The sequence below is a fragment of the Haliotis asinina genome, chromosome 2 (assembly GCF_037392515.1).
Source record: "Haliotis asinina isolate JCU_RB_2024 chromosome 2, JCU_Hal_asi_v2, whole genome shotgun sequence".
In the NCBI taxonomy this organism is placed as follows: Eukaryota; Metazoa; Mollusca; class Gastropoda; order Lepetellida; family Haliotidae; genus Haliotis; species Haliotis asinina.
Window position 1 is genome coordinate 28,834,828 of NC_090281.1, and position 15,834 is coordinate 28,850,661.

Here is a 15,834-nt window from a genome sequence, read left to right on the forward strand (position 1 = left end):
AGGGGTACACATGAAAGTATAAGTGTTTCTTAATACTTTTCCAGGTTTCTTCACAAGCTTTGCCTGGTACTGTGACAAATCTGAGACTGAATAAGAAACATTACTGGGATGTGGTGTTCCCTTATTTGTTTCCCTCAGTATTGTATAACCCAAACTGTTCGTGTGATCACCCGTGGCGACAGATATGGATTATCGTGAGACATTTATAAACGATTTTATGCAGGTCTGTTGTCACAACAAAAGTGAACACTTAAATATTCAACACATACCTGTTTAATACGTGATTTGTTTCTTGTCCTCCGCAGGCTACGTTGGGTAAACAGAAAGTTTTCAGATTATTTCTGGATCATCTGTGGAAGTGGAAACTCACCACTCTAATACAATGAAGTATAGTCCTGGCGTCAGTGTAGGTTTGTTTCACACGCCTTTTGAGCAAAGAAGCGTTGTCACCTAAACCCTCGCGTGCTGGATCTCGTACTGGATCTCTGGATCTTGCCCTCCTCAACAGGAACAAGCAGACGACAAAGTGGCAGACGACTCAGGTTTCCAAAGACACAGCCCTCAGATATGGCGTCCGCGTCCGTTGGTCTCAGTAATCTAATCCTCGAAGCTTTGGGATTAACGTGGGTTTAACTTCCGACACCAAAGATGACGTAAGTGTTGTTCCTTAACTGGTCATTTACGTTCGATATGTGAGAAACGAATTCAGTATTCGAATAGTTCTGAGTGTCTCAGGATATTGGTAACACTAACAGTGTCTTGGTTGTTGAACTGATGGCCCGTGAACACCTCCTCCGCTGTGTGGAATACTAGTCACTAGACCGCAAGTGCTCCTTGTATTGTCGGGGCACGTTGGATACAGCTTTGGTAATCCTGGTATCATCTACACTTCACTGACCCCCTCACAAGCTGGGACCCACAGACCTAGCCGGGAAGATTTGGTGGATTATCATTGCGCCGACAATCAGTGGGGATTATCTACACAATGCGGTTTAAGTCGCATCACATCACTTTCGGTTCCGAAACAGATCAGCATATATTACGGTTGAGTGCCTCGTGAAGCTGGTGCAGGATGTTACGTGAGGTACGTTTTACAGCAATATCACACCAGAAATGGACTTCACACACTGTATCCATGTGGGAAATCGAACCCGGGCTTTCGGCGTTATGAGCGAATGCTTTAATCACTAGGCTATCCAACCGCCCTACGGGTTGTTACGAGTTGGCGTACGATGTATTGTTGGCGGTCTGTAGTTCTAGTGTTTTTCATGTTGTCGTTGTACAACGCAGCAATATTCAAGCTATACAGAAGCGGTGTGTGAATATTCGAGACTGAACCAGACAGTCCAGCGGTCAACAGTATGATTTACGTAATTGGGATACGATGACATGTGTCAACCATGTCAACGAGCCTGGCCGTTTCAGTCACCTCTTGCGACAAGCATGGGTTAGCGATGACCAATTCAAACCGGAACTTCACTGGTCGGGCTATAATTCGTCGGGATGTACGAACGCGTCGGGGTGGGGTGAAGATGGGATGCACGTATGTGTCGGCGGCGGACTGAAGTTGGATTGTACGAGTGAAGAGGCGATGCATAGATGGATGGAGAGGGGGCGTACGGACGTTGCAGATGCAGGTCGTAGAGATGTACAGATGTGCTTCATTAGTAGGGGCGGTGGAGGGTTACTCCAAAAGAGACGGGGTGGCACATCCACATCAAACCTTAAAAACATATATTTTACACAATGATCCCATATACAAATCATTATGAGTCCTGTCACAAACCAACGATCAACAGCATGGGCATTGAATCAAGCCAATAACCAGATCGAGCTCTCCCTACTGAATTCAATCCATATTCAACCCTCACAGTGGCCAGCTAATCCTCATTTTGCTGTTAAGGCATGTCATTGGACACCCAGCTGGTGGAGGCTGGAAACTTCTCACGTGTCACGAGGGCTACGAAAAATGACTAAGTGGGTTTAGGTTTATGCCGCTTTTAGCGATATTCCAGCGATATCAAGGCAGGGAATACACAAAATGGACTTCACACATGTTAATCCAATCGAGGTCTTCGGTTACCCCTAGCGAATGATGGCTTCGAAGGAACGTCAGTGGTACGGGTGGATCTGTAGATACCCGCTAATTACTGTGATCATGGAGATACTCGGCTTTGTTTACCCGAGACTGTCGTGAATACTAACTGATAATCAGCGTTCTGTTTTCAGAGAATATTTAGTTTCATTGTCCCGACAAGGTGTCTGACAGAAGACAATAGGCTATGAAGCTGTTGTTTCCCCCGTACCCTGTCACCACTACAGTGGGTTGAGCCCTGGAAGATCCCGGTTAGAATAGATCTTCAGCAACTGACCGGATCGGGCGCTCAGGTTTGCTTGCTTGGTTGGCACATGTCATCCTATCCCAGTTGTGTAGATTGATGCTCATGTTGTTGATCACTGGATTGTTTGGTCCAGATTCAATCACTTACAGACCACCGCCATATAGGTGGAATATTGCTGAGAGCAGTGTAAAACTAAACTCACTCACTGTAGTGGGTTGGGTAAGACAAGATTTTGCCCATACAGTCCTCAGTGGTCGCCTGGTTGTTGTTTAAGGTCGCATTAACCTGATGCCTGTGACATTTGTGTTGTCAAATGACATGCAAATGAGTGAGTAGGGATTTACGCTTCTTTCCAGCAATATCATGAGATTGTTGAACACACTCACATCCTGTTTTGTATCATATTTCGGGAAAAAATCCATCAACAAATAACTATAAGCATCAATATATTGCTTGAATACATTTGCACATATTACATCAAGAAAATATCTTGAAGCACCAGAATAACAATCAACAGATGTAGTTTGATAAAAAAGTATCATTATTGCGCATGTAACCATAGTAACAGATATCAGCAAGATATCAGCTTTTTTAAAACTCTCTTGAGTAGCCAGCTGGTAAGACATTGTACATTGAGCATAGGAACAGCTTTCTGTAATCTCAAATGGGATGGATCAGACAGCACCGGACAGACAGTCCTGAACTAATAGCAGTCAAACCATCACTGAACAGTATTGATTAGACATCACTGACCTGCCACAACTAAACAGACGAAATTGAACTGCATGTACTGAAAGATATCACTGAGCAGAAACTGCTGAATAGACAATACTGGATTAATACCACAGGACATGCAATACTGAGCTGTCATCAAGTAATAAAGAGATAGTCATGAACAGGTGGAACTAGTGAAAATACTGTAGTCAGTACTGAACTGGCACCACTGAGGGGAACACTGCATAGTCAACTTCTATCTCAGGAATTTGTTTGTTTACTGTTTAATGCTGCATAACTGGGATACAATGACGTGTCAACAAAGTCAGTGTGCCTGACCACACAATCCCATTTTTGGCATGGGTTGCCAAAGACCAATTTTGAAAAAGATTGTTCACTAGTCAGTCTTTAGGTGATTGCTTGAGTATGGTTTTACGCTGCTTTTTGCAATATTCCTGCAATATAATGCAGGGGAAACCAGAATGGAGATGGAACTTCTTTGTGATAGCTGGGTGTACCGTAAAACCTATTAACCAGACAATATATTTTCATTGGAACCATCTAGGTAAACAGATACCATATCAATGCTGTTGTATCCATGGAAACATTCCTAGAAGCTATTGTTAACATGAATGCAGACATCAATTCTAAAATGCCAATCACACAGATCATGGTTTTACGCCACTTTTCATGGTTTTTAGCAATATTCCAGCAATTTCACAACAGGATACACCATGGACTTAACAAATTGTCCCAATGAGGGGACTCGAACCCGGGCCTTTAGCACAACAAGTGAACACCCTTGTCACTGAGCCACTCCAACATCCCTTAAAGCCTCACAAATCTTGAATATTTGCATCAGATTACAAAACAAGCACACTTTAAGCATACATATTGAGAGGACTAAGATGCACTTTTCTCAGTGTAAAGTAGGTAAAAACAATCTATAGGAAACATTTAGCTGGTATATGACAGTTCATATGTTGCTATGGTAACTATGAAACTCTCAGCAACCAGTGGCTGCAATGCAGTCACTATGAGAGCTGTTACACTGCTGTTGGGACTGTTGCAGTTTCTAGAGTTTCAGCACAATGTTTCCTTGGGCACTTTTGGTGTTGATGATAAGGTCGTGAGTCTCGGCTGCCTTCTCTAGGGGGAACTCCTTCCCTACGATGGGACGCAGCCAGCCCTGGGACATCCCTGCCTCAAATGCTGCATGCATCTCGTTCCAGTCAGCCTGAAAGTGAGAGAGTGCATGAGTGGGTAAGTCCATGAGTGAGCAAGTGCATTAGTGATGGCCTGCCTGTGTGAGTGCATGAGTGATGGCATGAGTGAATGCATGAAAACAAGGGTGATAGTACAAGGGCATGAGTGATGGCATGAGTGAATGCATGAGAGCAAGGGTGATGGTAAAAGGGCATGAGCGATGGCATGAGTGAACGCATAAGTGATGGTATGAGTGAATGCATGAGAGCAAGGGTGATGGTAAAAGGGCATAAGCGATGGTATGAGTGAATGCATAAGCGATGGCATGAGTGAATGCATGAGAGCAAGGGTGATGGTACAAGGGCACGAGCGATGGCATGAGTGAATGCATGAATGCAAGGGTGATGATACAAGTGCATGAAAGTGTGTGAGCGAGTGATGGCATGAGTGAAAGGATGCCCAGTGAATGATACCCCAGCACTGTGCCCCAATCAGGGACTAGGGACCTTTTCACTATTGAACCCAACTACAAAAACACAGTACTGCATGTATTGTTCATCTTCTGTTTGAAACATGGACAAATTATATTCTCTGATATATTTTGATAATGTTAATTTATCGCGACAATGATCAGCAACATGTAAATACTCAAGTGTGGACCAGACAATCCAGTGATCAACAACATGAGCACTGATCTATGCAATTGGAATACTATGACATATGCCAACCAAGTCAGCCAGTCTGACCACCCTATCCCTTTTACGACAAGCACGGGTTACTGAAGTTCAATTCTATCTCAAATATTCACAGGTCGATATCTTATGTTGATCATGATACTTACATCTGATGATATCAAGAGCATGACACCTGTAATGATGCACTCTTTAGCCATTGTGGCACGTGCGTTGATCTCTGCAGGTCCACGGGAACCAATGTTCTGTGGGCACAAGGCATTACAAGTTCAAGTTATCAGCTAACATGGCTGCATTGAGTGAGTAAGCTGGTTGTTAAGCAACTTTTAGCAATATTCCGATATACAGCATGGTATACTTGAAATGGGTGCCATGTGTTCTGCCATTGTGGGGAATCAAGCCTTTCGTAGGACTGGCATACACATTAACCATCGCTCCATGTGTGGAGACGACAGAAATGGGCTTTCACACATTATACCTACTAGGTCTTTGACCGGCGAACACTTCAACCACTGGGCTACCTCATCGTCCCACATGTGTGTGTAGGTAAGGTGTTAACAGAACGGATTTAAGAATTAACCAGTTTAGTTTTATGCTGTTTTCAGCAATATACCAGCAACAACACGGCATGGGACACCAGTAATAGGATTCACACATTGAACCCATATAGGGATTGAAACGAGGTCTTTGGCGTGACAAGTGAACGCTTTAACAAACAAGGCTATCCCACTACCCCAGTGTTCAGAACAGGTGACTGAAGGAGATGTACAGAGGATGTGGTGGAGATATCAAGGGCTGACAGCATGACTGACACAAGCAATGATAACAGTCTTACCACAATCCGTCCATGTAACTTTATCATGCTGAGGTCCTTCTCCAGGTTAACGTTGGCCAACATCTCAAGGATGACATCCGGCCCCTCCCCTCCTGTTGCATCCTGGGTAACACACAACATCAATCAGCTCCAGTTACTTGAGTGAGTTATGATTTACCCTGCCTTTAGCAAATATTCCAGCAATATCATGGTGGGGGACACCAGAGATGAGCTTCACACACTGTACCCATGTGGGGAATCGATCCTGGATCTTTGGTGTAATGAGTGAATACTTCAACCACTAGGATATCCAACCACCCTGAACTATATGAACACTACTACAGCATATTGCATGTCCTACACAGTCCGAAGACATAACAGTTACAAAGTACGATGCTAGTTCAACTTACCATGATCTTCTGTATGTAACCCTCTTCACGGTGGTTGAACACTAAATCTGCTCCATTCTTCTTGACTGCCTCCACTCCTTCTGGACTCCCTGCTGTGCCAAGCACTCGGATACCACGTGACTTGGCGATCTGCACAGCTGCAGTACCCACCTGGCATCACAAGAGAGTGAGTGAGTGAGTGAGTGAAGGCGCGAGCAGGAGGGGTTTGAGAGGATTCTGAGTGGATTTTGTGTAACTGAGTAAGTAAGTGGGATCTGGTTTAGGATGAGTATGGGATTGAATTTGGGTGAGTGACTGAGGGTGAATAAATAAGGCTGGAATTGAATTTTGGGAGGGCACGTTATAAGTGAGTGAATTTTGAGGGACTAAATAACTTGAAAATGGATTTAGAGTGCGTGTGACAGTGACTTGAGTGAGTGAGGTATGTTGTCAGTAAATTTTGAGTGACTGAAAAACTGAAAGATGTATAAGGGGTAGTGATTATAGGGGTAGTGACTATGAGTGAGTTATGGGCAAGTTATTGAACAGAGAGGGATTTGCAGTTGTTTTGTGGGGAGTGGGGAGTGAGTGAGTTGTAACCAAATGAGTGGCAGGAGGTGAGTGAGTGGTTGGGGTAAGTGTGTGAGAGAGCTTCCACAGAGTAACATTTTAAACAATATTCCAGATATATCCATATAATAAGTGTTCAGAGTGACAGTGGTTGTAAAAGTTTACCACTATTGTGAAATCAGATGCTGTTGCTGATGAAGACTGAAACTGTTCATATACGCACCCCACCACTGGCACCATGAACAAGGACGGTCTGTCCAGGGCGGGTCTCACCTCTGAAGGAAACAAAATGACCATAAGCGCTTACAGGCATTACTTGGTTTCTGGCCCAACAAATTCTGATTACAGTCATGCCCCATTAATGTGAACCTCAGATATCCGAAAAACTTCCGAATGAAAGTTCCTTAAAACAAATTCACAACTTTGTAAAATTACTTACCTATCCGGAAATTTGGTTTCTGTAACCGTACTCTCATTTTCACATAACACTACATTAAGTGCATTTTGTGTCTGTATTGAGTTTGACCTAGTTAGAGACTGATGCTCTATTCTGTAACTGTAAGCTGCTTATATCAGTAGGAGTGCTCTGTAACTGCTTACCACAGCAGGAGAGCTCTATAAATGCTTACCTCAGAAAGAGTGCTCTGTAAGCTGTGTAGTAAGGGACGCCAATTCCAGCCCCCTGTTCAAATGTGATGCTATCACCAAGACGACCAATATACTTCTCCTCGACTGTGGTGAACTCAGCATAACCTCCGGAAGATGTTCGCATGGAGTATACGCGATCGCCCTTCTGTAGCCATAGTAACAAGAAAACACTTCAGTCAATCCGTACACACAATTGGCATGCATGTCTGAATCACTGATATCTTAAATGAATGAACAAGTGAGTCTAGTTTTACACCACTTTTAGAAATAACACTGGTTGGAAATGGACACATCCTATCACTAAATTTATAGTTATGTTTACCTTGAATTTCTTAACATCCGCCCCAACATCCTGGACGACCCCCGCGACATCCATCCCTGGGGTGTATGGCAGAGCAGGTTTGGCTGCATACACACCGCTGCGGACATAGGTATCTACTGGGTTGACTCCTGCAGCACTGACTTTGATCAACACCTACAGGTACGCCAAGCAGAAATGCAAGAGGAGTACAAGAAGAGTACAAGAAGAGTACAACTGACATACAAGTGATATTTAAGTGAAGTAAAAGAGGGACAGAACCAGTCGCTGGCCTGCTAGCCTGTGGCTAGTATAATTACTAAAAATCCAAACGGCCAGTAAATCTTCCATGTCACTGGCCTGATTGGCTGGTGAATTTTCCGGAGGTCGTTTTGTAAATATATAACTGTCTTTCACTTGCTAAGTTATAACACACTTTTAAATCTTGAAAGATTATAGCCTGATAAACATGTTTATTTGCTTAATGAATTCTGTGTCTACATTCAAACATCGGGCCAGTGAATTATTTTGTGGGCTAGTAACTTTCAGGCATAGGTAGCGTGACTGGCTAGCAAAATTTGGAAACTATTTTGCACACTGAACAGAACTGCAGTAGAATACAACAGTGAGTAAGTTGGATGGTACAATAATTAGATACAACTTACAAGTGAAGGAAGAAGAATACTAAAGGAACAGAACTGCAGTACAAGCTGAACACAAGTGGTGTGTAAGTTAAGTACATGTACAGGTACAATAGTTAGAATACAAGAGGAATGCATGTACCAGACAAGTAAAGTACAAGTGGAACTGGAATACAAGTGAACAGAAGTGGCGTATAAGTTGAACATATAGACAAATGACATGAGTGGAGTACTAGAGAAGTACAAGTGGAGCACAATGGTATACAGCATTATTGTCACAGATGTCATGACTTACCTCGGATGCCTTTGGTTGAGGTATGGGGACATCATTCTGTACTTTCAAAACTTCTGGCCCCCCAAACTCTGTAACTCTGATCGCCCTCATTACTGCACGCGCAAAACTTCTACTGGACATACAATCCTGATCAACAATAAACAAGTCAACAGAGTCAACTAACAACCAGCGGTGAAACGGTACAGCGTGGTATTAGTAGAATGATGGTATTTTGTCTTTGGTTCGGTGTACCGTAATACAATCTAAAGACTTGGTATTTTTGTTTTTCATACACTTATTTTATAAACCTTTTCAAACATTTTCCAAAATGTCTAGAAATTGAATCAATTTGTCAAAGTCTATCTATTTCTGTACGGTTTCAATCCTGTTGTCAATATTCTGCATTACGATCCTATCTCACATACAGAACCGAAATGGATGAACCAAAGACTTTGTACTGCAATATGTCCTGTGGTAAGAGCTTACCACATCACACCTACTTACAGTGTAACACTTTGGAATACTGTGGCCAACATAACACCGGCCTGCGTAACACAATAATACTCTCAGTGCATCGTATGTCTTAGTACATATATAGGGTGAAACAATTATCTGGTGCATCATGTATTTTCATGATCCATGATAATACACTTGCTAAAATGAATTGTTAATGAGTGAGTTCAGTTTTACACCACACTCAGCAATATTCAAGCTACGTGGCAGCGGTCTGTACTGTGCACATAATATATGAAACTGGACCATACAATCCAGTGATCAACAGTATAAGCATCGATCTGTGCAACTGTGAACTGATGACATATGTCAACCACCTGATCCCATTAGTCACCTCTTATGACAAGCATAATCGTCTTTTATTGCAAGTATGGGTTGCTGTAGGCCCATTCTACCCCGACCTTCACGGGTCTTTTCAGTGCTGAAGACCTGTACAGCTCCACATAGGGCAATGAATGAGAAGACATGCTTTGATGACACTTAGTGAGTGAGTGAGTGAGTGAGTGAGTGAGTGAGTGAGTGAGTGAGTGAGTGAGTTTCGTTTTAGGCCACTTTTAGCAATATTCCAACGATATCATGGCGGGGGACACCAGAAAATGGGCCTCACATGTTGAACCTATGTGGGGAATCGAACCCGGGTCTTCGGCGTGGCGAGCAAACGCTTTAACCACTAGGCTACCCCACTGCCCCGATGACACTTAGTGACTTTCTTACGATAACATAATAATTTTAGGGCTACAATCATTGTGAAAATCTAGATTAGTAAAGTATATGTATTAATTCAGAACGTACTCATTGAGAATAATGAAACTGACTCTTGATTAGATCTCTCTACTTGTCTTACTTTTTACACAAATTTGAAATTCACAGTGTCATTTGATATATGTTTTGAACTGTAAAAATTGGATAATTACTCGGAGTTCTTAATTTCTAAATGGCATATTAATGATCACTGACATCAGTTTTTCATGAAATCACCAATGATAATTCTGAAACTTTGCTGATGAACCTAGAATTGCCTGGGATGTTTTCGAAAATACATGCTAACACTAAGTGTGTTTAAAATTTCTGACATTTTAGATACTGAGTAGTGTTTATATACCATATCGTACGTGGATTCAGGGTACGCGATTTTATTCTTTGAGTGTTTCTGTTTGTTTGAAAAATATTTACATAAATATTGTCATATTAAGTGTAATATACCACATTTGAAAACCGTTACTTGTTACACAAGTGTTATTAAACACAGGCATAACTGTTGCATGCTGCAAGGTTGTACGGAGGGCTAGGCCCATGGTTGTAATTCTATCCTTCAAAGAGGCAAGTCTAGATAAGAGGACATTTCTGCCTTGTGAAATACCATTCCCCTCCCTCTCCCCACCCACGTGATTATCTTTTCTCATACCCTTCTTCTTGCCGTAGTTGTCCAAAAATTTACTAGGGTTAAGATATGATGAAGGTTGATATGTGAAAAATTATCACTAACACTGAACTATCGATATTTTATTAGAGAAATAATCTATCTATCAAGCCACAGTAAAGACATTTCACTGCTCACACTATTATAACAAAACAGGCAAAACATGTACATAGGGTGCACGTCCATTATAGCATTAACCCCCTGGATGCCACAGGACACATATGTCATTCCTCTTGAATCTTCACTTTGAAGTCCAATAAAATTCTAAATATATCACGCACACAAATGTATTCACAGTTGTGAATTCTGTGGGAAATTTCCTGTTTCTTCGTACCATGCACTATTGTCTCAGACAAAGCTGAAGTGCTTAATCCTTCAAAACTGGTTTCATCATGAATGTCGCTTTTCGCGATTCGTTATTTGCTGTATGTTTTGAAATGCGAAAATCAGATAATTACTGGGAGTATTGAATTTCAAAAATAACATATCACTAATATCAAGTTTTCATGAAACCAATAACGATCATTCTGAATCGTCGCCGCTGAACCCACAATCAGTTGGGATGTTTTCGGAAACACACTTACACGAACGTCAAAATCCGCTTTCCGCCATATTGGATAGTGTTTACAAAATCACTTTTCACTAAGGCCGGTGTTGAGACACCTATTTCATCATGTATATTCCATTGTCAGCTGCGACAAATGCATCATTGATTTCCCCATATATCTTAGAATCAAATTACAAATGGGCTTTGTCACCAATACTATAACCATGAATATCAACACTAGACAAGATAGAGACAAGTACACCTCCATCCTTAACCTGACCTGTACTAAATGAGGTTACTGCAGCACAACTGAATATTTAATCACTAGAGATAAGATGACTATGCAAAAATTTAAGGACAAATGTCCACATGGCTGGTGTGGTGTCTATAGATAAGGCACTTTACTAGATGGAACAGGACTGGAGTATGTATAACTTTATGAAAATCAATTGTCAGTTCATTGAAAATGTAGAATATAAATTTTCGTTCAACTGGGACTTAATGCTGGTAACTTATAAGGACACGCTGTGCTGAGTCATTCAGGTCGTCTTAACATTTAGTTATACGGGTCAAGGCTTTCAATTCCTTTCCCTCACATAAAATCTAACATACATGGCCCGTTATTTAGTTTATTAAAGTGCAATGAACATGTTTCTAATGCTAACGACAAAGCTTTTCCCAGACATGAGGCCAATGATGCTAAATCGTGTACCTGGTCAGAGGCGTGACAGTGATCAGCCTCGACACTACCTGCAGCCTCTTGCTCTTGTGCAAGTTGCGAGGTCCGCGGAGCCAAAGACGCCAGCAGTATTAGAAGACTGACAATGATACCATGACAACTGGAGCAGGACATGTATAAGCTCATGTCCTAGCAGCATTCACGCAACGATCATATTGTTAAGTGTCGTTAACTGTAAACGTCGCTATCGACCCTACCTTTCACACGTGCAAACGTCAGTCAGACCAGGTCCGGCACTTCCGGGTGTTTGTAAGGGGACACAACTCCTGTCTCCTTGTTGACGAATGGGCCTCGAGTTGATGGCACCAGAAGATGGCTTTGGTTATTTTCAACTCAACCGTACATCAACTCATGTACAATACTACCCATACTGTACATTGACTAGGATTTCACAAATCAGTTAACACGATTAAATTTATTATTTTAGCTGCAAGAAAGACTATGCTAACGTTTTATTTGTTTAGATTTTAAACGAGGAATGTAGGAACTGATTATGTTTGAGCATGAACCCGCGTTATTTTCCTTTCTGCCTAACCCATTCTGTAATGCTAAAGCCATAAACGAAGCAAGTTTAGATCTCCCTATGTTCACCACTCTTTTTCAATTTAAAAAAACACGTTAAATATGGTATACTTGTTGGCCCCTACCTGGCGTTCTGCGTTAATGCGAGTGTAGCTGGACGTGGAGTCATCCCACAGATGACATCATGACCTTGTCAGCTTGCTGACGGGGTTAATCTCTTTGGTCATGACGACATGGCGGCCGACCTCGAATGGAAAGGTCCGTCGTTCGAATCCAAGCCAGGGACTGGGAAATTTGTAGCCGCTACACGAACTACGTACGACGCCAGCTTAAGTCTGGGCTAGTACACACAGCCACACATACACGTATGCACGTCGTCGTATGAGCTAAATATTCTCAGGTGCGACGTTAAATTCCATTTCATCTCACTTTTTCATGTGTTCTTTTCTGTCAAAATTATACGAGTACACATTCAGAGAAAACAAACTTTAGTCTAAATCACTATCAGCACAGCTATTTTTGTTGTAAGATATTCATTTGTGGTCATGTCAACCCTTGCATGGCAGAATGAATGAATAAATGAATGAATGAATGAATAAATGAATGAATGCAAACCTATCCCGAAATCGATCGTGTGCAAATAGTAATGTTTCAGAATTCACGCATGGTAATCTCGGAGTGCGTGGTAACATGGTGACTGTATGTGTAATATAAACCAACAAAAAGTACTGCTTTTAACTCAACTTGTACGAACGAATAATGTTTGCACAGGTAAGCAATTAGCTTACTGTAAGAACATGATCAAATGTTTTTGGTTATCATATCTGCACGGATAACAAGTTCGTTGATAGGCTCCTAAATATGTGTAGGCCCGAAGTGGTGAAAGGATAGACAAAATTGGAAAGCACTCTCCTGCGAGAACGACCTGATGGAAGTATTTCAGGAGTGTGTCGGCTTTGTGTTAGCCTGTCTCATGGTCACTAAACCACACATTTTCCCTTCCATCCTACCCTTTCCTTTCTGCAATGGTAAAGCCCCGAATAAAGCAAGTTAGTTTGAACATATTGTATTCAGTGTTGAAAAATAACGGGGCACAAGTTATGTGACTTTTTACCACCCGAAAAACGAACAATAATGAATGGGCATAATGAATGGATATAATAATACTAAGACATATGTTATTCATTAATCGAAGCGCTTACTTCGTACAGTGTATTTATGCACATAACTAAAGATATTTTCATGAATAGTGTTTCACAGAACATGGTTGCCGTAAACAATGGTATCAATGTCTTAGTGAACATTTGATAGTTCAAAGTCATGCTTTAGATCAAAACGGCAGCTGACAAATTTTGGACATTTGAAAGAGAAATAGTTTGCATCTTCCAATGGAGCACCACAGCTGCAAGATATACTCTGATAAATTAACACGAAAATGATCAGCATGTAATGAACTACACGAATGTCTTAACTTTGTGGATAGTATATTTGTCTTTCTTTCACCAAACAGAAAAATATTTTGGAACTTTGTCCTATTTTTCGGACAACTTTGATTTAAACGATGATAATAAAATAGTGCATTTTGTAGTAGAGGAGAGAGCATTCCACAAACTTGCAGAATCATAAATAAATGACTTTTAGAGAGTCAGAGGAGAGATGAGGAGTGACTTTTGGACAACTGAGGTGCGAAATTTAGGAATAGCCAAATCTGATTTGTTACACAGGGGCTTGTATTGCTGAAAATAATACGTCCTGGGTCCAACAAGCCTACACTGATATCCATATATGTCCTGGGTCCAACAAGCCTACACTGATATCCATATAGGTCCTGGGTCCAACAAGCCTACACTGATATCCATATACGTCCTGGGTCCAACAAGCCTACACTGATATCCACATAGGTCCTGGGTCCAACAAGCCTACACTGATATCCATATACGTCCTGGGTCCAACAAGCCTACACTGATATCCACATAGGTCCTGGGTCCAACAAGCCTACACTGATATCCATATACGTCCTGGGTCCAACAAGCCTACACTGATATCCATATACGTCCTGGGTCCAACAAGCCTACACTGATATCCATATAGGTCCTGGGTCCAACAAGCCTACACTGATATCCATATCCATATACGCATGTTGGACCCAGGACGTATTATTTTCAGCAATAGGAGCAGCTGTGATTTGTTACGAAAGTTGTATCCAGAACTGGCCATTCCTAAATGACGCAAGTCAAGATTTCCTCAGGTTGAGAATTTCTCATCTCACTGGAGCTCCTTTTCATTTCAAAACTGATTATTTGTTTCTGTAAGAATTATACTAGTATCTATTCATAGGCTAAAAGCTAGTCCAGAGTTTGTGTCTGTAAGTGCTTCTGTATGTGTTCCGTTTTATATATGCGGTTGAAATAACAGGGAAAGAAAGAAGGCCCAGGGACGAGTTGTCATAGTGATAGCAGAGAGTAGGTTGTCAGAGTGACTGAGGTTTTAGTAATGTTCCAGCAATGTCATGACTGGGACACCAGAAATGAGCTTCACACATTGTTCCCATGAACGGGGAGACAGAACAGGGTACATAAACCAGTGATGACAAAATGGGTAGACAAGATGGGATGACAAAATTGGGTACAAAATAGGCTGGACTAGAAATTGCAGGAATATATAAGGTCAACTCTACTAGTTAGACAGGAATCCCAGATTCTGTGTACCCGGGAAAATCCGGGTTAGACCTGGTTTTCAGAAACCTTTACGCTTTGGCAACTACAAACCTTGAAATGCTGTGGACAAGATAAAATCTAGTTTGCTTGTATCACAGAAGTTGATAGAATCGAGTTCGGCGTCTTCACACAACGATAGCGGACAGTTTGGGTAGCCTAGTAGTTTAACCTCCCGTTCGTCACGCCGAGGACCTGGGTTCTATTTTCCACATGGGTACATTTCTGATGTCCCAAATGTAGTGTTGCGGGTATATTTCTGAAAGCGGCGTAAATCTAAACTCAGTCACTCTCTCACGACGATAGAAGCTGTGATCGCTCATCTGCATGCAGTTGACCATGTTAGTCACGCGGTAAAATGTCCTATATCATTCATCCATCGCATGTTTTAGTCATGAAATGGTCAAGGCGTCCTATCTTCTCGACATCATGTCGACGCAAGGAGGGTATTGGACGTGACTCTAAGTGACTAGAGATGACGAGCATTACGCCATGATCATGTGACTTAAGATGGCAAGTGTAGGGCATATTACGCCTTGATCATGTGACTAAAGATAGCGACAAGTGTAGGACATATTACGCCTTGATCATGTGACCTGAGATGGTAATAAGTGTAGGGCATACTACGCCTTGATCATGTGACCTAAGATGGTGATAAGTGTAGGGCATATTGCGCCTTGATCATGTCACTAAAGATAGGGACAAGTGTAGGACATATTACGCCTTGATCATGTGACCTGAGATGGTAATAAGTGTAGGGCATACTACGCCTTGATCATGTGACCTAAGAT

General features: G+C 41.8%; 1 protein-coding gene across 5 annotated transcripts; it reads right to left on the reverse strand.

Annotated features, from left to right (window-relative positions):
* Nucleotides 1-2,775: 2,775 nt before the first annotated feature.
* Nucleotides 2,776-12,687, reverse strand: LOC137273534 (quinone oxidoreductase-like). 5 transcript variants are annotated; one of them, XM_067806269.1, is made up of 9 exons: nucleotides 12,455-12,687; nucleotides 8,610-8,735; nucleotides 7,698-7,850; nucleotides 7,357-7,520; nucleotides 6,951-7,002; nucleotides 6,179-6,328; nucleotides 5,790-5,891; nucleotides 5,104-5,199; nucleotides 2,776-4,293 (listed from the first exon to the last, which is right to left on the reverse strand). In XM_067806269.1, the coding sequence occupies exons 2-9, from the start codon at nucleotides 8,727-8,729 to the stop codon at nucleotides 4,132-4,134; spliced, it is 999 nt and encodes a 332-aa protein (XP_067662370.1). In that variant the 5' UTR covers nucleotides 8,730-8,735; nucleotides 12,455-12,687; the 3' UTR covers nucleotides 2,776-4,131. The 5 variants fall into 5 exon arrangements, with proteins under 5 accessions (XP_067662370.1, XP_067662369.1, XP_067662366.1 ...); XM_067806268.1 differs by having other exon boundaries at nucleotides 12,005-12,502; XM_067806265.1 differs by lacking the exon at nucleotides 12,455-12,687 and adding an exon at nucleotides 11,781-12,042.
* Nucleotides 12,688-15,834: the final 3,147 nt, after the last annotated feature.